The 13,723-nt window shown below is 34.6% G+C and overlaps 2 protein-coding genes across 2 annotated transcripts; one reads left to right on the forward strand and one right to left on the reverse strand.

Moving 5' to 3' along the window:
- The first annotated feature begins 257 nt into the window (after positions 1-257).
- mtrm (matrimony) lies at positions 258-1,407 on the forward strand. The gene has a single exon (XM_014232971.3). The coding sequence runs from the start codon at positions 416-418 to the stop codon at positions 1,271-1,273; it is 858 nt and encodes a 285-aa protein (XP_014088446.3). The 5' UTR covers positions 258-415; the 3' UTR covers positions 1,274-1,407.
- Positions 1,408-2,197: 790 nt separating this feature from the next.
- LOC106616381 (arylsulfatase B) lies at positions 2,198-11,913 on the reverse strand. Its single transcript, XM_014233029.3, has 7 exons — positions 11,689-11,913; positions 6,803-7,124; positions 5,579-5,738; positions 5,012-5,238; positions 4,653-4,914; positions 3,264-3,421; positions 2,198-3,192 (listed from the first exon to the last, which is right to left on the reverse strand). Exons 2-7 carry the CDS (start codon positions 7,058-7,060, stop codon positions 2,359-2,361), a joined length of 1,899 nt encoding a protein of 632 aa, XP_014088504.2. The 5' UTR covers positions 7,061-7,124; positions 11,689-11,913; the 3' UTR covers positions 2,198-2,358.
- Between the last annotated feature and the right edge of the window lie 1,810 nt (positions 11,914-13,723).

Raw genomic sequence — 13,723 nt, forward strand, 5'->3', positions numbered from 1 at the left:
TGAAAGAGCTATAAAAATGGATAGCCGCTTTTAGAAAATATTATAACTAAAAACTAAAATTGGACGTATAATTCTGGATCCCGATCTTAAAAAACTTTAAAATATATATATTATATATATATATAAATAGATATTATATAAATATATATTATATAGATATATATAAATATTAGGTTTTTAATGCCTAAAAAATCAACCCTGTATTGTTATTTAATTTCGGCACTGACAGACAACTTCATAGCGCGCTGCCGTCTAACGGCTCCAACCGTGCGCGCCCACACATTCCAGCATAACGGCTCGCACTGCACTCACATTTAGTTATTAATACTGTATATCAACGTTTTCTTGTCAAATGTGTTAAATTAAATTAATTAAGAACCTTTTTATATAAAAAATTTATTTCCTAATAACAACAATGGAAGACTGCCAAACACCCACGCTGGCACAGGTGATGGAGTTCAAGTACGAACTCACACCGACAATGGTCTTTGACCCCAGCCGATTGCATGATGCGCAAAATCTAATTGTTAATCGCATAAATGTGCGCTGCTTTACGCCGACAATGAGGAATTTCCAATCGCCCGGACTATCGCCGATCAACGAATGTGAGCAGACGCTGCTCGGTGGTGTTGCCGTTGGTGTCGCCGCCAATATGGAGAGTCTGCAGAAGACACGGGCATTGACGGCTGCTGTGAAGGAGGAATATTTCAAAGTGCCGCTTAATAAAACGAAAAATGTACAACAAAAGCAAACATTGGCGATGCAGCAACAACAGCAAAAACAACAAATGCCACACAATTTCGCTTGTCATACACATTTTGTCAGCGATTCACCGCCGGTCTTTACGCTGAATTCCACGACCAATTCAGAAGTCGATTTTAGCATCGATGACAACACGAGCCCCGATAGTTCAGCTATACTTGGTTGCGCCAATAACAACAATAGCAATATTGATAATATTACGGTTAGTTTAAATAGCAGCAACAATGTCACATTTACCAACAGTCTAAGTAATTACTTCAATAATAATAAGATCACCAGCAATGCATCGAAAAATGTCAGCAATACAAATCTGCTGGATCGCACTATGAATGTGTCGACGCTGCTGCGCAGTGTTGGTCTCGAGCAGTATATAGATGGCTTTGAGGAGCAAAATATGGACTTGGAGCAGTTTTTGAATCTACGCGCTGAGGACATTCCGCGTTTGGGCGTGCACATAATGGAGCATCAAAAGATACTCTTAGATTTACTAAACGAGTTGAATGGTGTTTGATTCGTCCTATTTTGAATAATTCCTAATTTTTTAATGTGGTCTTTATATAGCGGTGATTTTGTAAATGTAGTTGTCTTTGCTTGGCAGTCATCTATTCTAAGTTTTTAATAAAATTATCTTTGATTTCTATGAAATTACTGGGTTCAGTAATGTATTATTGTAGGCGGGGGAGAGAGGTGAGTGCAGCGGACTCCGTAAGTTGTCTAGGGACTATGAGTAAGATGGACACCAGTTGGCACCAATCATTGGCTCAGGGTTTCAACCGCTGACTGAAATTTTAAAAACTTACCTCTTTTCCTACTCCTTTTTTTCTCATATTATGCTCTCTCAGTGCTCGGAATAAGTCTAAATTTATTATATTGAGCAAACAAGACCATTCCTTGTATTAAAAGAACGTAACGCCTAAACAAAGGTTCTCCGAAATATACCACTTGTTCGGAAATGGGTTTGGCAGCATCCATTGGTTATCACCATATATAAGTAAGCTTTAAATAGGAGGGAAAAAAATACCATATTTTGAAAACATCCCGAATCAATGAAGATAATGAATTTTGTGCATATTTTTATTGCGTTCGTTCATGGCATTTGTTGAAATCGACAGAATTTCTTATCTCGCTGAAAATTTACTTCCTGACTCTTAAATATATATATTACTTAAGCTTCTTGCTATATAACCTACTGCTTATAATAATCTCATTAAAACCGGATCAGTTAAGGTTGCTGACTTTGATCCGTTAAAAATCTGGGTCTTACAAAGGTCGGTGCGGTAACTAAACTCCAAATCCTACCTGTGGTTCTCCTTGGATATTTGCAGCATATCGGATTTTACTTTTATTTTAATTAATTCTAGAGATTCACGTTACGTTAAGTTTATATAAGGTCGACATTTTATTCATCATCATCAAGTAAAAATCCACATAAAAATATATTTAATGATATTATTTTAAATTAAATTTTATTGTAAACTTAATACAAATGGCAAGATCTAAATAACTTACAAAATATAAAAAATTATTTCTTATAAAATTCCTTATCGTTAGTAATTAAGTGTTAATTAAATGCATTTGAAATTATCGTACGGTGTTTTAGAGCTTTGCAGATATGCCACGCCAAGCAAGCGTTATAACATTCAACACCGTCGTATACCCAGCTCCTTTAAAACCAAAATCCAAGCGAGAATTGGCTGCCGATGTCTCCGCCCACCATTCCCAGACGCCACCATGCAAAGCTGGATCACAGCGTGGATCACTATATGTATTCTGTGCGCTCGCCACCGCGCCTTGTCTAAATTGCTCCACTTCTTGAGCCAGCAGCTGTACCTGTAGTGGATAGAGTTTAGCCAGATTGTAACGTTCACAAGGATCCTTTTCGATATCAAAGAAGCATGGTTCTAACAGCGGTTCGCAACGATAGACTTCTTGTGTATAGTCCTCATTGTTGTTGGGACAGTTGTGAGTGGCTTGAGCGCGTAAACTTTCGACTTGCTCTACGCTGAGTGCTTCACTGCCGAGCACGTGTTGTACCTCTGAGGAGAGCACCTGTTGTGCATAATATGGCGCGCTGGGATCTTGTTCGACGGCTGGTAAATCGCCCAACCAGCCATCGTATTGACCATCAAAGCTGGTGCCATTCACATACTTTAGCGCGCCGCGTGTGTAAGCGCTGTAGCCGACACTGTCATCCAGCACGTGTATGAGGCGTCGCGGTTGTGGCGCACCATTTTCACTGAGCACACGCCATACATTCACACCATCCAATTGTAGCTTGGATGGTAGTGTTATGCCGGCTGCGCTGGCTAATGTGGGCAGCCAATCGATTGCATGTACGACTTGATTGGAAACGTAACGTTGTTGTTGCAGCAGTGGACTCCAGATGAGTCCGGCCGAGCGCAGCCCACCTTCCCATGGTGATTCCTTTTGCTGTGAGAGTTGCATTAATTGTTTTAAATTGTGCTGTATAATATTTCCCAATTTGATATATGAGTACTTACGCCACGGAAAGGATAATTGGAGCCCGCATTGGAGTGTATGCCCACGGTTGGTGCACCATTGTCGGAGTATAGCAACACTATTGAATTGTTCAGTACACCCTTGTGTGAGAGCGCGCGCATCACGCGACCAACACTGTCGTCCAGGCGTGAGATCATACCTATGAGTAAAATTGTCAAATTGTTAATGAAAAGAAAACAACTAAAAGAGTGACAATGTTCACTGATTAAGATGAAGTCATTGTTTTTGAAAAATTAGTTTCACGTTTTTCAAATCGGTTTTCGATCAAGTCAATTCATTTAATAAGTACGAATTTCAATGGACATTGCTGGAACTTGGGTACTTGTATTTATCTATAGTTGTTGCGCGGAATTTTAGTGCACCTTTGCAATTTTCTGGATAGCTAGAAGACATTGTGTGCACAGTGTGGAGGATATTCTCTTTTTTGCCTATCGAGTATTTTATTTTAGTTTTATTTTACTTTTCCGAAAAATCGAATTACTTATATGTTTTAGTAGAAATTTACAGACAGTCTCCTTTAATATATTGAAATATATTTTGTTTATATAAACTGTCTTGGACTTTAGAAAGTAGAAGTCTTTCGAATTGAACAAGCAATTGGCATAAAACAAGTAGAGAGGCATAATCAAATGGAAAAAAAATAATAGGCAGAGGTATCGACATAATCTCTTATATCAAATTGAACTCGAAAACTTGGTCGTTGCTTTCACGTGTAAATTTTTTGCCAAGAGAGCAGAGCGTAGGAATAACGAGAAGAGAAGTGATGAACTGAAGACGGCCGTGATACAGTGCGTTCAAAAAATAACATTCTAATTTAGGAGATCAATTTGCCGGGAACTGTTATTTTTTTTTGTTTTACAAACTAACACAAAAATGATTGCTCAGTATAAGAAACGTTTCGAATCAACTTTACTTACGAAGTAAGTCTTAAATGGTATGATTTGTATATTTGTGTAGAGGTGGTCTGAGCATTATAGAGAAACTGGAAACCTGATAAGCCAGGAAGAGGGTGGAGTAAATTGACATCTAAAAATGACAAAGCTTTAATTCTCCTTTCTGAGAAGAAACCACAGCTAAAAGAAGCTAAACAAATTTTGTTTAAAAAGGGATGAGAAATATCTGTCAATACAATACGGGACAGACTTCAAAGATCTGGTATCAAACACTGCAGTACTGTAATCCAACCCCTACTTTAAAAAAAAAAAAAACACTTTGAAAACAAGTTGCATTGGGCGCAGGAAAACATCAACCGTAGTGGGAACAATGTAATATTTACGGATGAGTCAACTTTAGTATCTTGCTCTTTGTCAGTATGAAGCGCATCTACCGCTCATTTAATTGCTCACATACTCGTGCATTGCGCCACCCACCTGCATATTTGCGCCTCTTCGTGTCACTGATGTGCGAAAATTTATCCACCTCCTCTTCCGGCGCCTGCATCGGATTATTCTCATTACCGGTGTGTACGGCTAAGTGGCTCATTAGCAGGAACAAAGGCTTTGCCGCCGCATCATGTTGGTAGATAACACGTTCCGCTTCCTGAGTGAAAACATCGGTAGCATAAAGACCATCCGCCTCCGGCCATGGCGACAAGTCGCGACGAAAATCCAAACCTGCCGAATAATTGCGATCCTAAAAGGCATTGAAAAGGAAATCAAAATGCAAAATCATTGTAAGCATATAAAATTAAATATTAAATTTATAAAGCGATACATTTGCTTGCACGCACCAGCATATGCATCGTGTGATTGTAGTAGTCAATGTAGCCCGAGTAGTAGCCGAAATGATGATCGAAACCACGCATTGTGGGCGTCAGTTCTTTGCGCCAGAAACCCAAATGCCATTTACCAATTAAATTCGTTGCATAACCGTTATCGCGCAGTATTTCGGGCAGCAGGTGCTCTTGCAGTGGCAGTCCCCATGGTTGATCGTTAATGATGACGGATTGTTGCATACCTAAAGGCGTGCATGTTGTTTGTAGGTTGGAGAAGAAAATGAAAAGGTAAAATGAAAAGAATAGAAAATTGGCACAAATATACATACATATAGAGTACATAATCTGTTATACTTAAATGTGGGCCGCACACAATGAAGTTGTTAATGCATTTTTGCTACAAAAATTCACTTCACTTAATTTGCGCTTAATTGAGCATATTTTGTAGGCGCTTTAGTTAAGCCTCTACAATTAATCCTTTTGCCACCAACAACCTCATTCTACGGCGCATATAATACATATTCATGTGCGCTCATAAATATACATACACGCCTTCCTGAATATTGTTATCGTATTACACACCTGTGTGTATTGGGTATTTGCCAGTGAGCAGCGTCGCGCGCGAGGGTGTACAGAGATTTGGCACATAGTGTCGATTCAGTATGATGCCGTTGTAGGCGAGTGCATCAATATTCGGTGTTAATATCTGATTCGAGCCGTGAAAGCTGACATCGTTAAAGCCCTGCAAAGAGTAAGGAAAATATGTGAGTAAGCGGCAGAGTGGTTGTGCACGGCGTATGAGTGATGCGTGTGTGGGGAACTTTTTGTACGGAGAAATCAATACTTTTTATTAGTTTTCTTGGCTAAAGGCTGTTTTGAGTGGGACATCGATATGCTTGCAGCTTACTAATGACGTGGAAGAAGCTCTATACATGTGTTGTAATCCTTAATAATTAATGGATTTACTGGGATTTTTTTTAAGAGCATACTTCATCTTTTACTACTTAAAGTGTATTTTCTGTTGAGACTTAGAGACCATTTTTGAAGCGCAGTAAATTTCCTACAAAACTATGAGTTTCGCAATTTAAAACAATTTGTTTTTATTGCGTTATAAAATTCTCAAAAAAAAAAAATTGGCCCAAAAATAATAAAACTTAGTAACTGGAAAAGAGAATAAAATTTTCCTATTTGATAATAAGAAAAAAATATATAAAACTGCAAGGCGGAGCACCCTGCTACAATTAAGCCTATACTTCGTGACACTTTCTTAGTGATGTCTATAAACCTATTTTTTATAGTACCAAGCGAAAAAAGAATACTTGGCTTTTTTTACGCACTAATATATATATATATATATATATAAAACTTCTGTTGCAAACATAAATACAATTTGTTTTTCGAAACAAACGTGAGAACAATTAAAATAAATAAAAAACTCGAAAACTAAAATTCTAGCATTCCTTAATAAATCAAATATATATATTTTCTTTTTCAAAAATACAAAAGTAAAAACTTTTGCTTTCTGTAGTCGTTTTTAATAAATTAAAAGTTTATCATCGAAAAATTCAGGTTAAATATATTTAGCAATAAATTTTTGTATTATTTTTTACTTTTGACATTTTTACTAAAATACATTATTTTTAATTAAATGATAATATATAAAAATAAATTTAAAAAATTAATGCACTTTGAAGTTATTAAATTCAAATTCAGTTCTCCCTTACAGTTTTCTTAGCGCACAATAAGCTTATTTTCTCACTAGTGTGGTGAATAAATACAGTGGGTAAACTAGTGTGTAAAACTCACCATATCATCAATTAAAATGATTATTATGTTTGGCTTTGATTTGTTTTGTGGCTGACTTTGCTGCTTCTGCTCTTGTTGCTCTTGTGGCGTGGGTTGTGTTGCTTGTTGCTGTTGTTTTGTAGCCGCTGTTTCCGTGTTAATTGTCGTCACTGCGGCCACGTGATGTTGACGGTTGAGCGATGCCGGCAACAAAAGGAACAACAACAAAAAATAAAGGCCAATGCAGCTGAATTGGCGGTCAACTGGGTGACTTTGCATTTTGTATTTTTACTTTTCGCTTTGCTTTTGTAGGCTTACAGCTGTGTTTTACTGTGTGTTTTCACTGGAAGACAAAAAATAGTTGCTGGAATGTCAGTTTTTTTGTACTGAAGAAATTAAAAGTATGAAAAAAAGAATACTCTTTTACATATTGAGTTTACATTAATGATTTTTCTCAAGAATTGAATTAAGCGTTACTAGCAATTGAAGTAAGTTTAAAATGCGATTTTAATTGGGTTGACAAAAATATGTATTGTAACGTCAGTATAACTACTTATAGTATCTCCCCTAGTGATGAACATGCAAATTTATATTTATATCACAACTAAAGTTTAGTCACTTGATTACTTTTAATTTCCATAATACATTTCACCCATGTTTCTTTTATCTAAATTTTTACTATATAAAGAGCCATAAATTTCTTATCAGCAGTTATATTTTTGGTAATTGTCAAGTACAGTGATCAGCCTACTTAAACTCCGAATTGAAGACTCATGCCAATTTAAAAAGATTTTTATTTAATTTATTTGTTCACTTTTTTGAGTCTACTAAATGTGGAATTTGTGTTCATGAAATTACGCATAAAACTATTAACTGCATGATAACGCAACATAATTTCATAAACGCTATAAAAACCCCACATATAATCATCTGAACATACTGTATATCTCACACATATATGAATACCTGCACACTTCGAAAGTACTCGCGGAGTTAGTTGGCTAATGCGTGAATTTAATCGTAAACTCTATTATAAAAATAACTAAATTTTGCGGGTTAATTATGTGAAATTTTATCACTTTTAATTGCTTTAGTTTTAGTTATGTCATTTCATATTCGAAATAAAACTGGATACTAGTGGGACACTTTCGTAATTTTTTACTTGATTAAAGCGATATTTCATAAATCCCGGTAACTTGAGTCAGTAGATTACAACATAGTAACCGAAACGGAATATACTCGTATATATCAACTTCTATTTTATATTAGTTTTAATAAGAAATTAGTATTAATTGCGTATATTTTGAATGTGTTTACACCTTAAGTTTTTTCAAGCTAAGCCTTAATTTAGACAATTAACACATCGAAAATGGTATGTTTAACAATTTATCAAATTGAAGGTTTGTCCAAAATATCTATTACCTTTTCAAACCCCTTCTTAGATATTTAGATATACAGCGGTCAGGTAATGATCAAAGGAATAAGATTTTCTAAACAAATTTCGACTTTTTAAGCCACTCTGAAGTGAAAATTTTGTTACAAAAAAACGACGCCCATTTGTTAAAAAAACAAAAACTCGACCAGTCCTTCGATCAATACGCATCTATTGTAATTATACATTTTTGAATTTTGGTTTTTGAATTTGAGATAGTTTTAAGTGGAAACATCTTCCTCAACGCCAAACAAAATTTTCGGAGAACTTCCAGTAGATCGGCTAGTAGATCAAGGGAACCCAAAAATTTTTCAGAATCAAGCAGCGATTATTAAAGTAAGTTAATTTCTTTAAATTTACATTATTATTTTTTAATTATAAAATAAAATACGTTTCCCAAGAAATAAATTCAAGATAATATTTAAATATATCTTCCAATGATATCAAATACATTTTTTTTACTTCAATTTCAGTTTTTGAATGAGGAAAGTTGGAAGGAAAATATATAATTCAATATGGTTGAGTAATCTGTGCTGACTACATATTCCCATTTATCCTTCAATTTATGTGCGGGATATTCTACATGGAACTGGAAAAACCCGAGTCGCTTTTTGTTGATGTTTAACGATTCCCAATGAAATATTTCGATAATATTCAATAAAACCAATTACTCTGTGGTAAAGGTCCAGCTTGATATAGATAGTGTTCTATTTGAAACTATTGTAAACCTTGTCTTTATTAATTTATATGCCACCAAAAAGGTTTTCTTTTGTAAATTTATAAAGTTTTAAGTAAAATTTAACTTTAAACCATAATATTGCAAGTTAATTAAAAGTAACAATATATTTTTCACTTTAATCTCAAATATAGTACGACAGCTTAGCGTGAAGCTTATGTTCGAACTGTACGCATAAACAGCTAGATGGAACTACTAGCTAAATAGTAAAAATATTTTATGTATTAAAAAAATATATTATTCAATAGCAAAGCAAGCTTATAATTCTAAAATCGTGATAAAGCCGATTTGTCTTCAATTTTTTCTAAATAAATTGCTTTCATGCACAACAAATACGTGTACTTAAGGCTCGGGCACTTAAGTAAATAAGGCGTTTAGCATTAAGTTCATATTGTTTTATTATCTTTGTAATATCAATTAAACGAGTAGAATGAAAAACGCTACAAATGAAATATACTAAACGCCATGAGAAATTTAAAAACAATCAATTCGTGACGCAGTCAATCACGATAAATGTGACGAGTACTCGTATTTAGACAAGTGTGGACCCATTACAGTAATACACCCATTGTATGTATTACTGACCTTGAATCTGTAACAGCTGTATGCCTTGTGCAAGTAACCCAAATGTGGGTGGCAGGTGATCGCATGTACCTTTATATAATACGTTTATGTATAAATAGATTGCATGATCGAGAGGCATGCGCATGGTAGGCAGTGAATACACGAGTCCAGCAGGTTAAATAAATGTTGGGATAAAAGCGGTAACTTATACCTATGACTATTTATATCTCAATATACTTTTAACTAGTATACAAAGCATGACTAGTCCATTCATTACTGTTCTTAGTTTTAAAAAATACGTAAAAAAATGTATATTTCTGACAAGCCTGTTGAAGTTACGAAAGAAAAACAAAACAGAGATGTAAAAATTCTTTTGTAATTCCTTGGAAAATTACCAAGCCACAAGAAGACTGGTAGGGACTGGTCTAGTGCTGCTAGTTGAGCAAGCACACAATACAGTTAGCAGTTCAAGGTTAAGCGTAATTACGGCTGAAGAACATTAAGCAGCGCTTGCTTAAAGTCTGCGGCTAGTGGCAGAGTCCAGCTAAGGCTGACGAAGCGGCAATGAAGTGAAAGTGAACTGAGTCATAAAAAGGGTACATATAAGCTTCCGTACCATGCAAGAATTAACCATTTACTTTTGTTTTCATATTCTGAATGTGTTATTATCAATTTATTGCTACATATTGTTGTAGCAGTCGTAACCTGTCGTGAGCTGCTTAGTGTTTAATTGATCGAGTCTGTAGCCTGTATTGTGTTTTGGGCATATATTATTGCTGATATATTATTAAGTTATAATATTTGCTGAGGTTTAGTCTTAAAAATTAAGGATGTTATAATATTTTGTTATGAGTAAAGGATTTTTCATAAGTCACTTGTTTTCAGTTTGTATTAGTATCTTCTATGTGCTTATTGTGAACTATTTTTATAGGCGCGTTTAATACTTGGTTACACTAGAAGGTTTAGTGTAAGTTACAGTTACTCAAAGAAGAAAGTTTAAAAGCTTTTCCGCTGTTGATAGAAATTTATGCAATGTGAGGTTTTTCAAAGCTCATAAAGTGCTTATATATGTATATACATATATATTAGGGTGGAGTGAAAATTTTATTTTTTGTTTTTGGAATAGCATAATTTTGAAGAAAAAGTTTTTTTGTTCTTTCAAAAAAAGTCTTAAATGACCACATGCTTTCCTTAAGCGTTAAAATAAATTATGAGTCAAAAACTGTCAAAATCGGTATATTTTATATAAACGTGAAGGGTTTAAAGCAAAAATAATTTTTTTTGTTGTCGAAAAAAAATTTTAACTCGAAATTTACTTAAAAACTGAGTGCGCCGCTAGGTGTTAAAAAAAATTTTTTTTGTCCAAAAATTTTCTTTTTTTATAATATACAGATTTTACCCCCAGGCTAAGCAAAAACAGAAATTTTTTTTTCGCTCCACCCTAATGTATATATGCTCAGAGATTCTAGATGGAACACAGGAACTTAATAAACAAAATGTAATCCAGTTTAGTTAATGCTAGGAACTTGATTTGTCTCCAGGAACGACCAGTTTCTTGCAACTCTGCTTCAATTTGTCGCCTCCACGTATTGGCTGGTCTCGTCTGCTGTACCCTTGGGTTCCTTTGAGGATTCCAATGCTATTTTTGTGACGTCGTCTTGGAGCTTAGAAACGTGTGTTCGTTTCCTTTGCTTTGCTCTAACTTAACAAAAAAAAAATACTCTATGTAGACTGAATTTTTAAAATACCAGTTTGAGGCACATTTTGTTATTTGGATAAAAATTTGGGTAACAAACTGATTTTTTAATTAGTGTATATATTTTGATGTATGTGTAGTTACAGTTAAGCCGACATCACGTTCGAAAAATTGTTCGAGCGTAAAAATTATTGTCAAATACTAAATAAGTATTATTTTTGATGTATAAACTATTGTATTTCCGAGCACGCGCATTAGATTAACATGTTCGAATTCAAATCAGTCGAGTGTTTGAATAAATTAAAAAATTATTATTAATATAAGCTTGTTTTGCAGCAAGTGCTCCGATAACAGTGCATCACTTCAATAAAATATTTCCAAAAAAAAAACTTTAACATTTCTTTAAACACTATAAACAATTTTAAAAAATCAGCAACTTAAAAACAAGTAAAAAAAAAAATTTTTTTTTGGTTCTGCACCTTCACAATTTTCCTAGTTCACAGTTCAGATTTAATTTGCATTAATTTCAATTTCATTTGCACTGTACCACTGTTGACGACTGATCCTGACTACTTCAACTCCTCGCGACGACTGAAATGAATTCCGAGGCGGACTGGCGAAGTGCTACAATGTCGATCAAATTTTAACTGTTTTAGTCGTACCACCAGCCAATAACCAGTCAACCTGCTCATATGTGTCCACTCGCAGCGCGCGGCGCAGCGTAAACAAACAATATAAAAGCCAACGATCACTTTGACGCTTCGGCTAATACTAACACATTGCTTCGTTATTATGTTTATTGTCATTCTGACTGTTATTTACGCTGCAGTAATTGACTGTAGAAATGTGGAAGACGCTGAACTGGCATCGATAGGCTCTAGCTTTAGACTAGTACAAAAGTGGCTAAAGTTTTACTAGTTACTACATTTGGTTAGAAATTAGTAATAACAAGCTTATTTCTAGCCTAACTTAACGGTAGTTTATAAGTCTGAAACTTAATCATTCGTGAAAAATAGTCTAAGAACTTTCTTATTAGCTGTTTTCATGTACCAAGCTGAACAGGGTTAGATCTTCGAAATAATAACGTAGAACTGATTGTTATGGAAATTTCATAACCTTGTATGGTATGCTCAGCTGAGTTAAGTCCTAATTTATTCTATTAAGTCGAGGATTATGCAGACCTTTTTTTTACCAAAGTCGCACAGAAATTACTTTCTGGAATTTATCGGCAAATGATCTGTGATTTACCCTGTGTAAGCCCATAAAATAAATGAATAATTCACTCATAAAGCCACAAAGAAAAGCCCTCAAACCTTTAATCACATTTATGCTGAATGTCTGGTTGTTAAAGAAGCTTTGATCGTTACCCTTGGTGAAGACACCCTAAATGTAGACTTCATGTTATTGCTAACGAATCTTACATTATGAAAAATGAAAAAGATGACCTACAAATAGGCGAGATATATAGGTAAATTTCTATCAAAGATACACACCCTTTACATAAGTGATAATAAAAAAACTAGACTTGTCTGTTAATAATAATGAAAATACGCATATATTTTTTAAATGTAATAAATTAAAAGATTGGAAAACTTTCCGTACAAATACAATTTTATAGCCTTATAAGCGCTTAAAAAACAATTCTAAACACTAAGTAATGTATTTGTTCAAAACTTGTAAATTTGTTACGACGCTGTTGATTGTATGGTATATATGTATATGCATGGTAAGTAACTGCTTTAACTAACCGATCTCTATAAAACAATAACTGCGGAGAAAAGTCTCACTTACTAGCATTGTTAATGTATTCGTATGTGTCGTTGTATTGGTGAGAGCGAATAGCAGCTACAAGCTTCATTCATCAAGCCTCAATGAGCACATTGACAACTACGCAGCCGCTAACAAAAGCGTCGACTTCGACTGCAGCGACAAACCGCTTATCAAAGCTGACTTTGGTAGATGGCTATGCAAATCTCAGCTGATTTAAATTTGTGTGTGTTAGTACGAATATATATACAAATATGCATGTATAAGAGAAGGAAAAAATTTATAGTATAAAAAAACATATATTTCTAGCGTATTGAGGTGGGTTATGATTGCTTCTTTTCTGTATTTAGGATTCTTGGAAATATAAAATGCGTTCGAAGTTCGCTTTTAACCCGGAACAGGGTATATTAAGTTTGCCACGAAGTTTGTAAGCGTCAGAAGGAAACGTCGGAGACCATAGCGTGACTGATTTACTAGTCCCTCAGTATTTGAATTATTAATCTGAAATTTTGCACACGTTTTTTTTTCTACCCTGAAATACATTTGTCGGAACATCGGATATCGGACCACTATAGCATATAGCTAATATACAAACTGAACGATCGGAATAAATTGCTTGTATGAAAACTTTTCTTCATTTGACGAAATACCTTCACGGAATTTAGCATGGGTTATTGCCTAAAACAATGATGCAATCTCTGAAAAAATTGTTCTGATTGGACCACTATGGCATATAGCTGCCATACA

Source organism: Bactrocera oleae, chromosome 6 (assembly GCF_042242935.1).
Source record: "Bactrocera oleae isolate idBacOlea1 chromosome 6, idBacOlea1, whole genome shotgun sequence".
NCBI classification, from domain to species: domain Eukaryota; kingdom Metazoa; phylum Arthropoda; class Insecta; order Diptera; family Tephritidae; genus Bactrocera; species Bactrocera oleae.

Excerpts from the sequence above, each read along its gene's own strand:
- mtrm (XM_014232971.3), top strand. The coding sequence starts at position 416 with ATGGAAGACTGCCAAACACCCACGCTGGCACAGGTGATGGAGTTCAAG.
- LOC106616381 (XM_014233029.3), bottom strand. The coding sequence starts at position 7,060 with ATGCAAAGTCACCCAGTTGACCGCCAATTCAGCTGCATTGGCCTTTAT. Across the intron at positions 5,739-6,802 it reads TCATTTTAATTGATGATATG|GGCTTTAACGATGTCAGCTT; the intron begins GTGAGTTTTACA and ends TACTCTTTGCAG. Across the intron at positions 4,915-5,011 it reads ATCACACGATGCATATGCTG|GATCGCAATTATTCGGCAGG; the intron begins GTGCGTGCAAGC and ends AATGCCTTTTAG.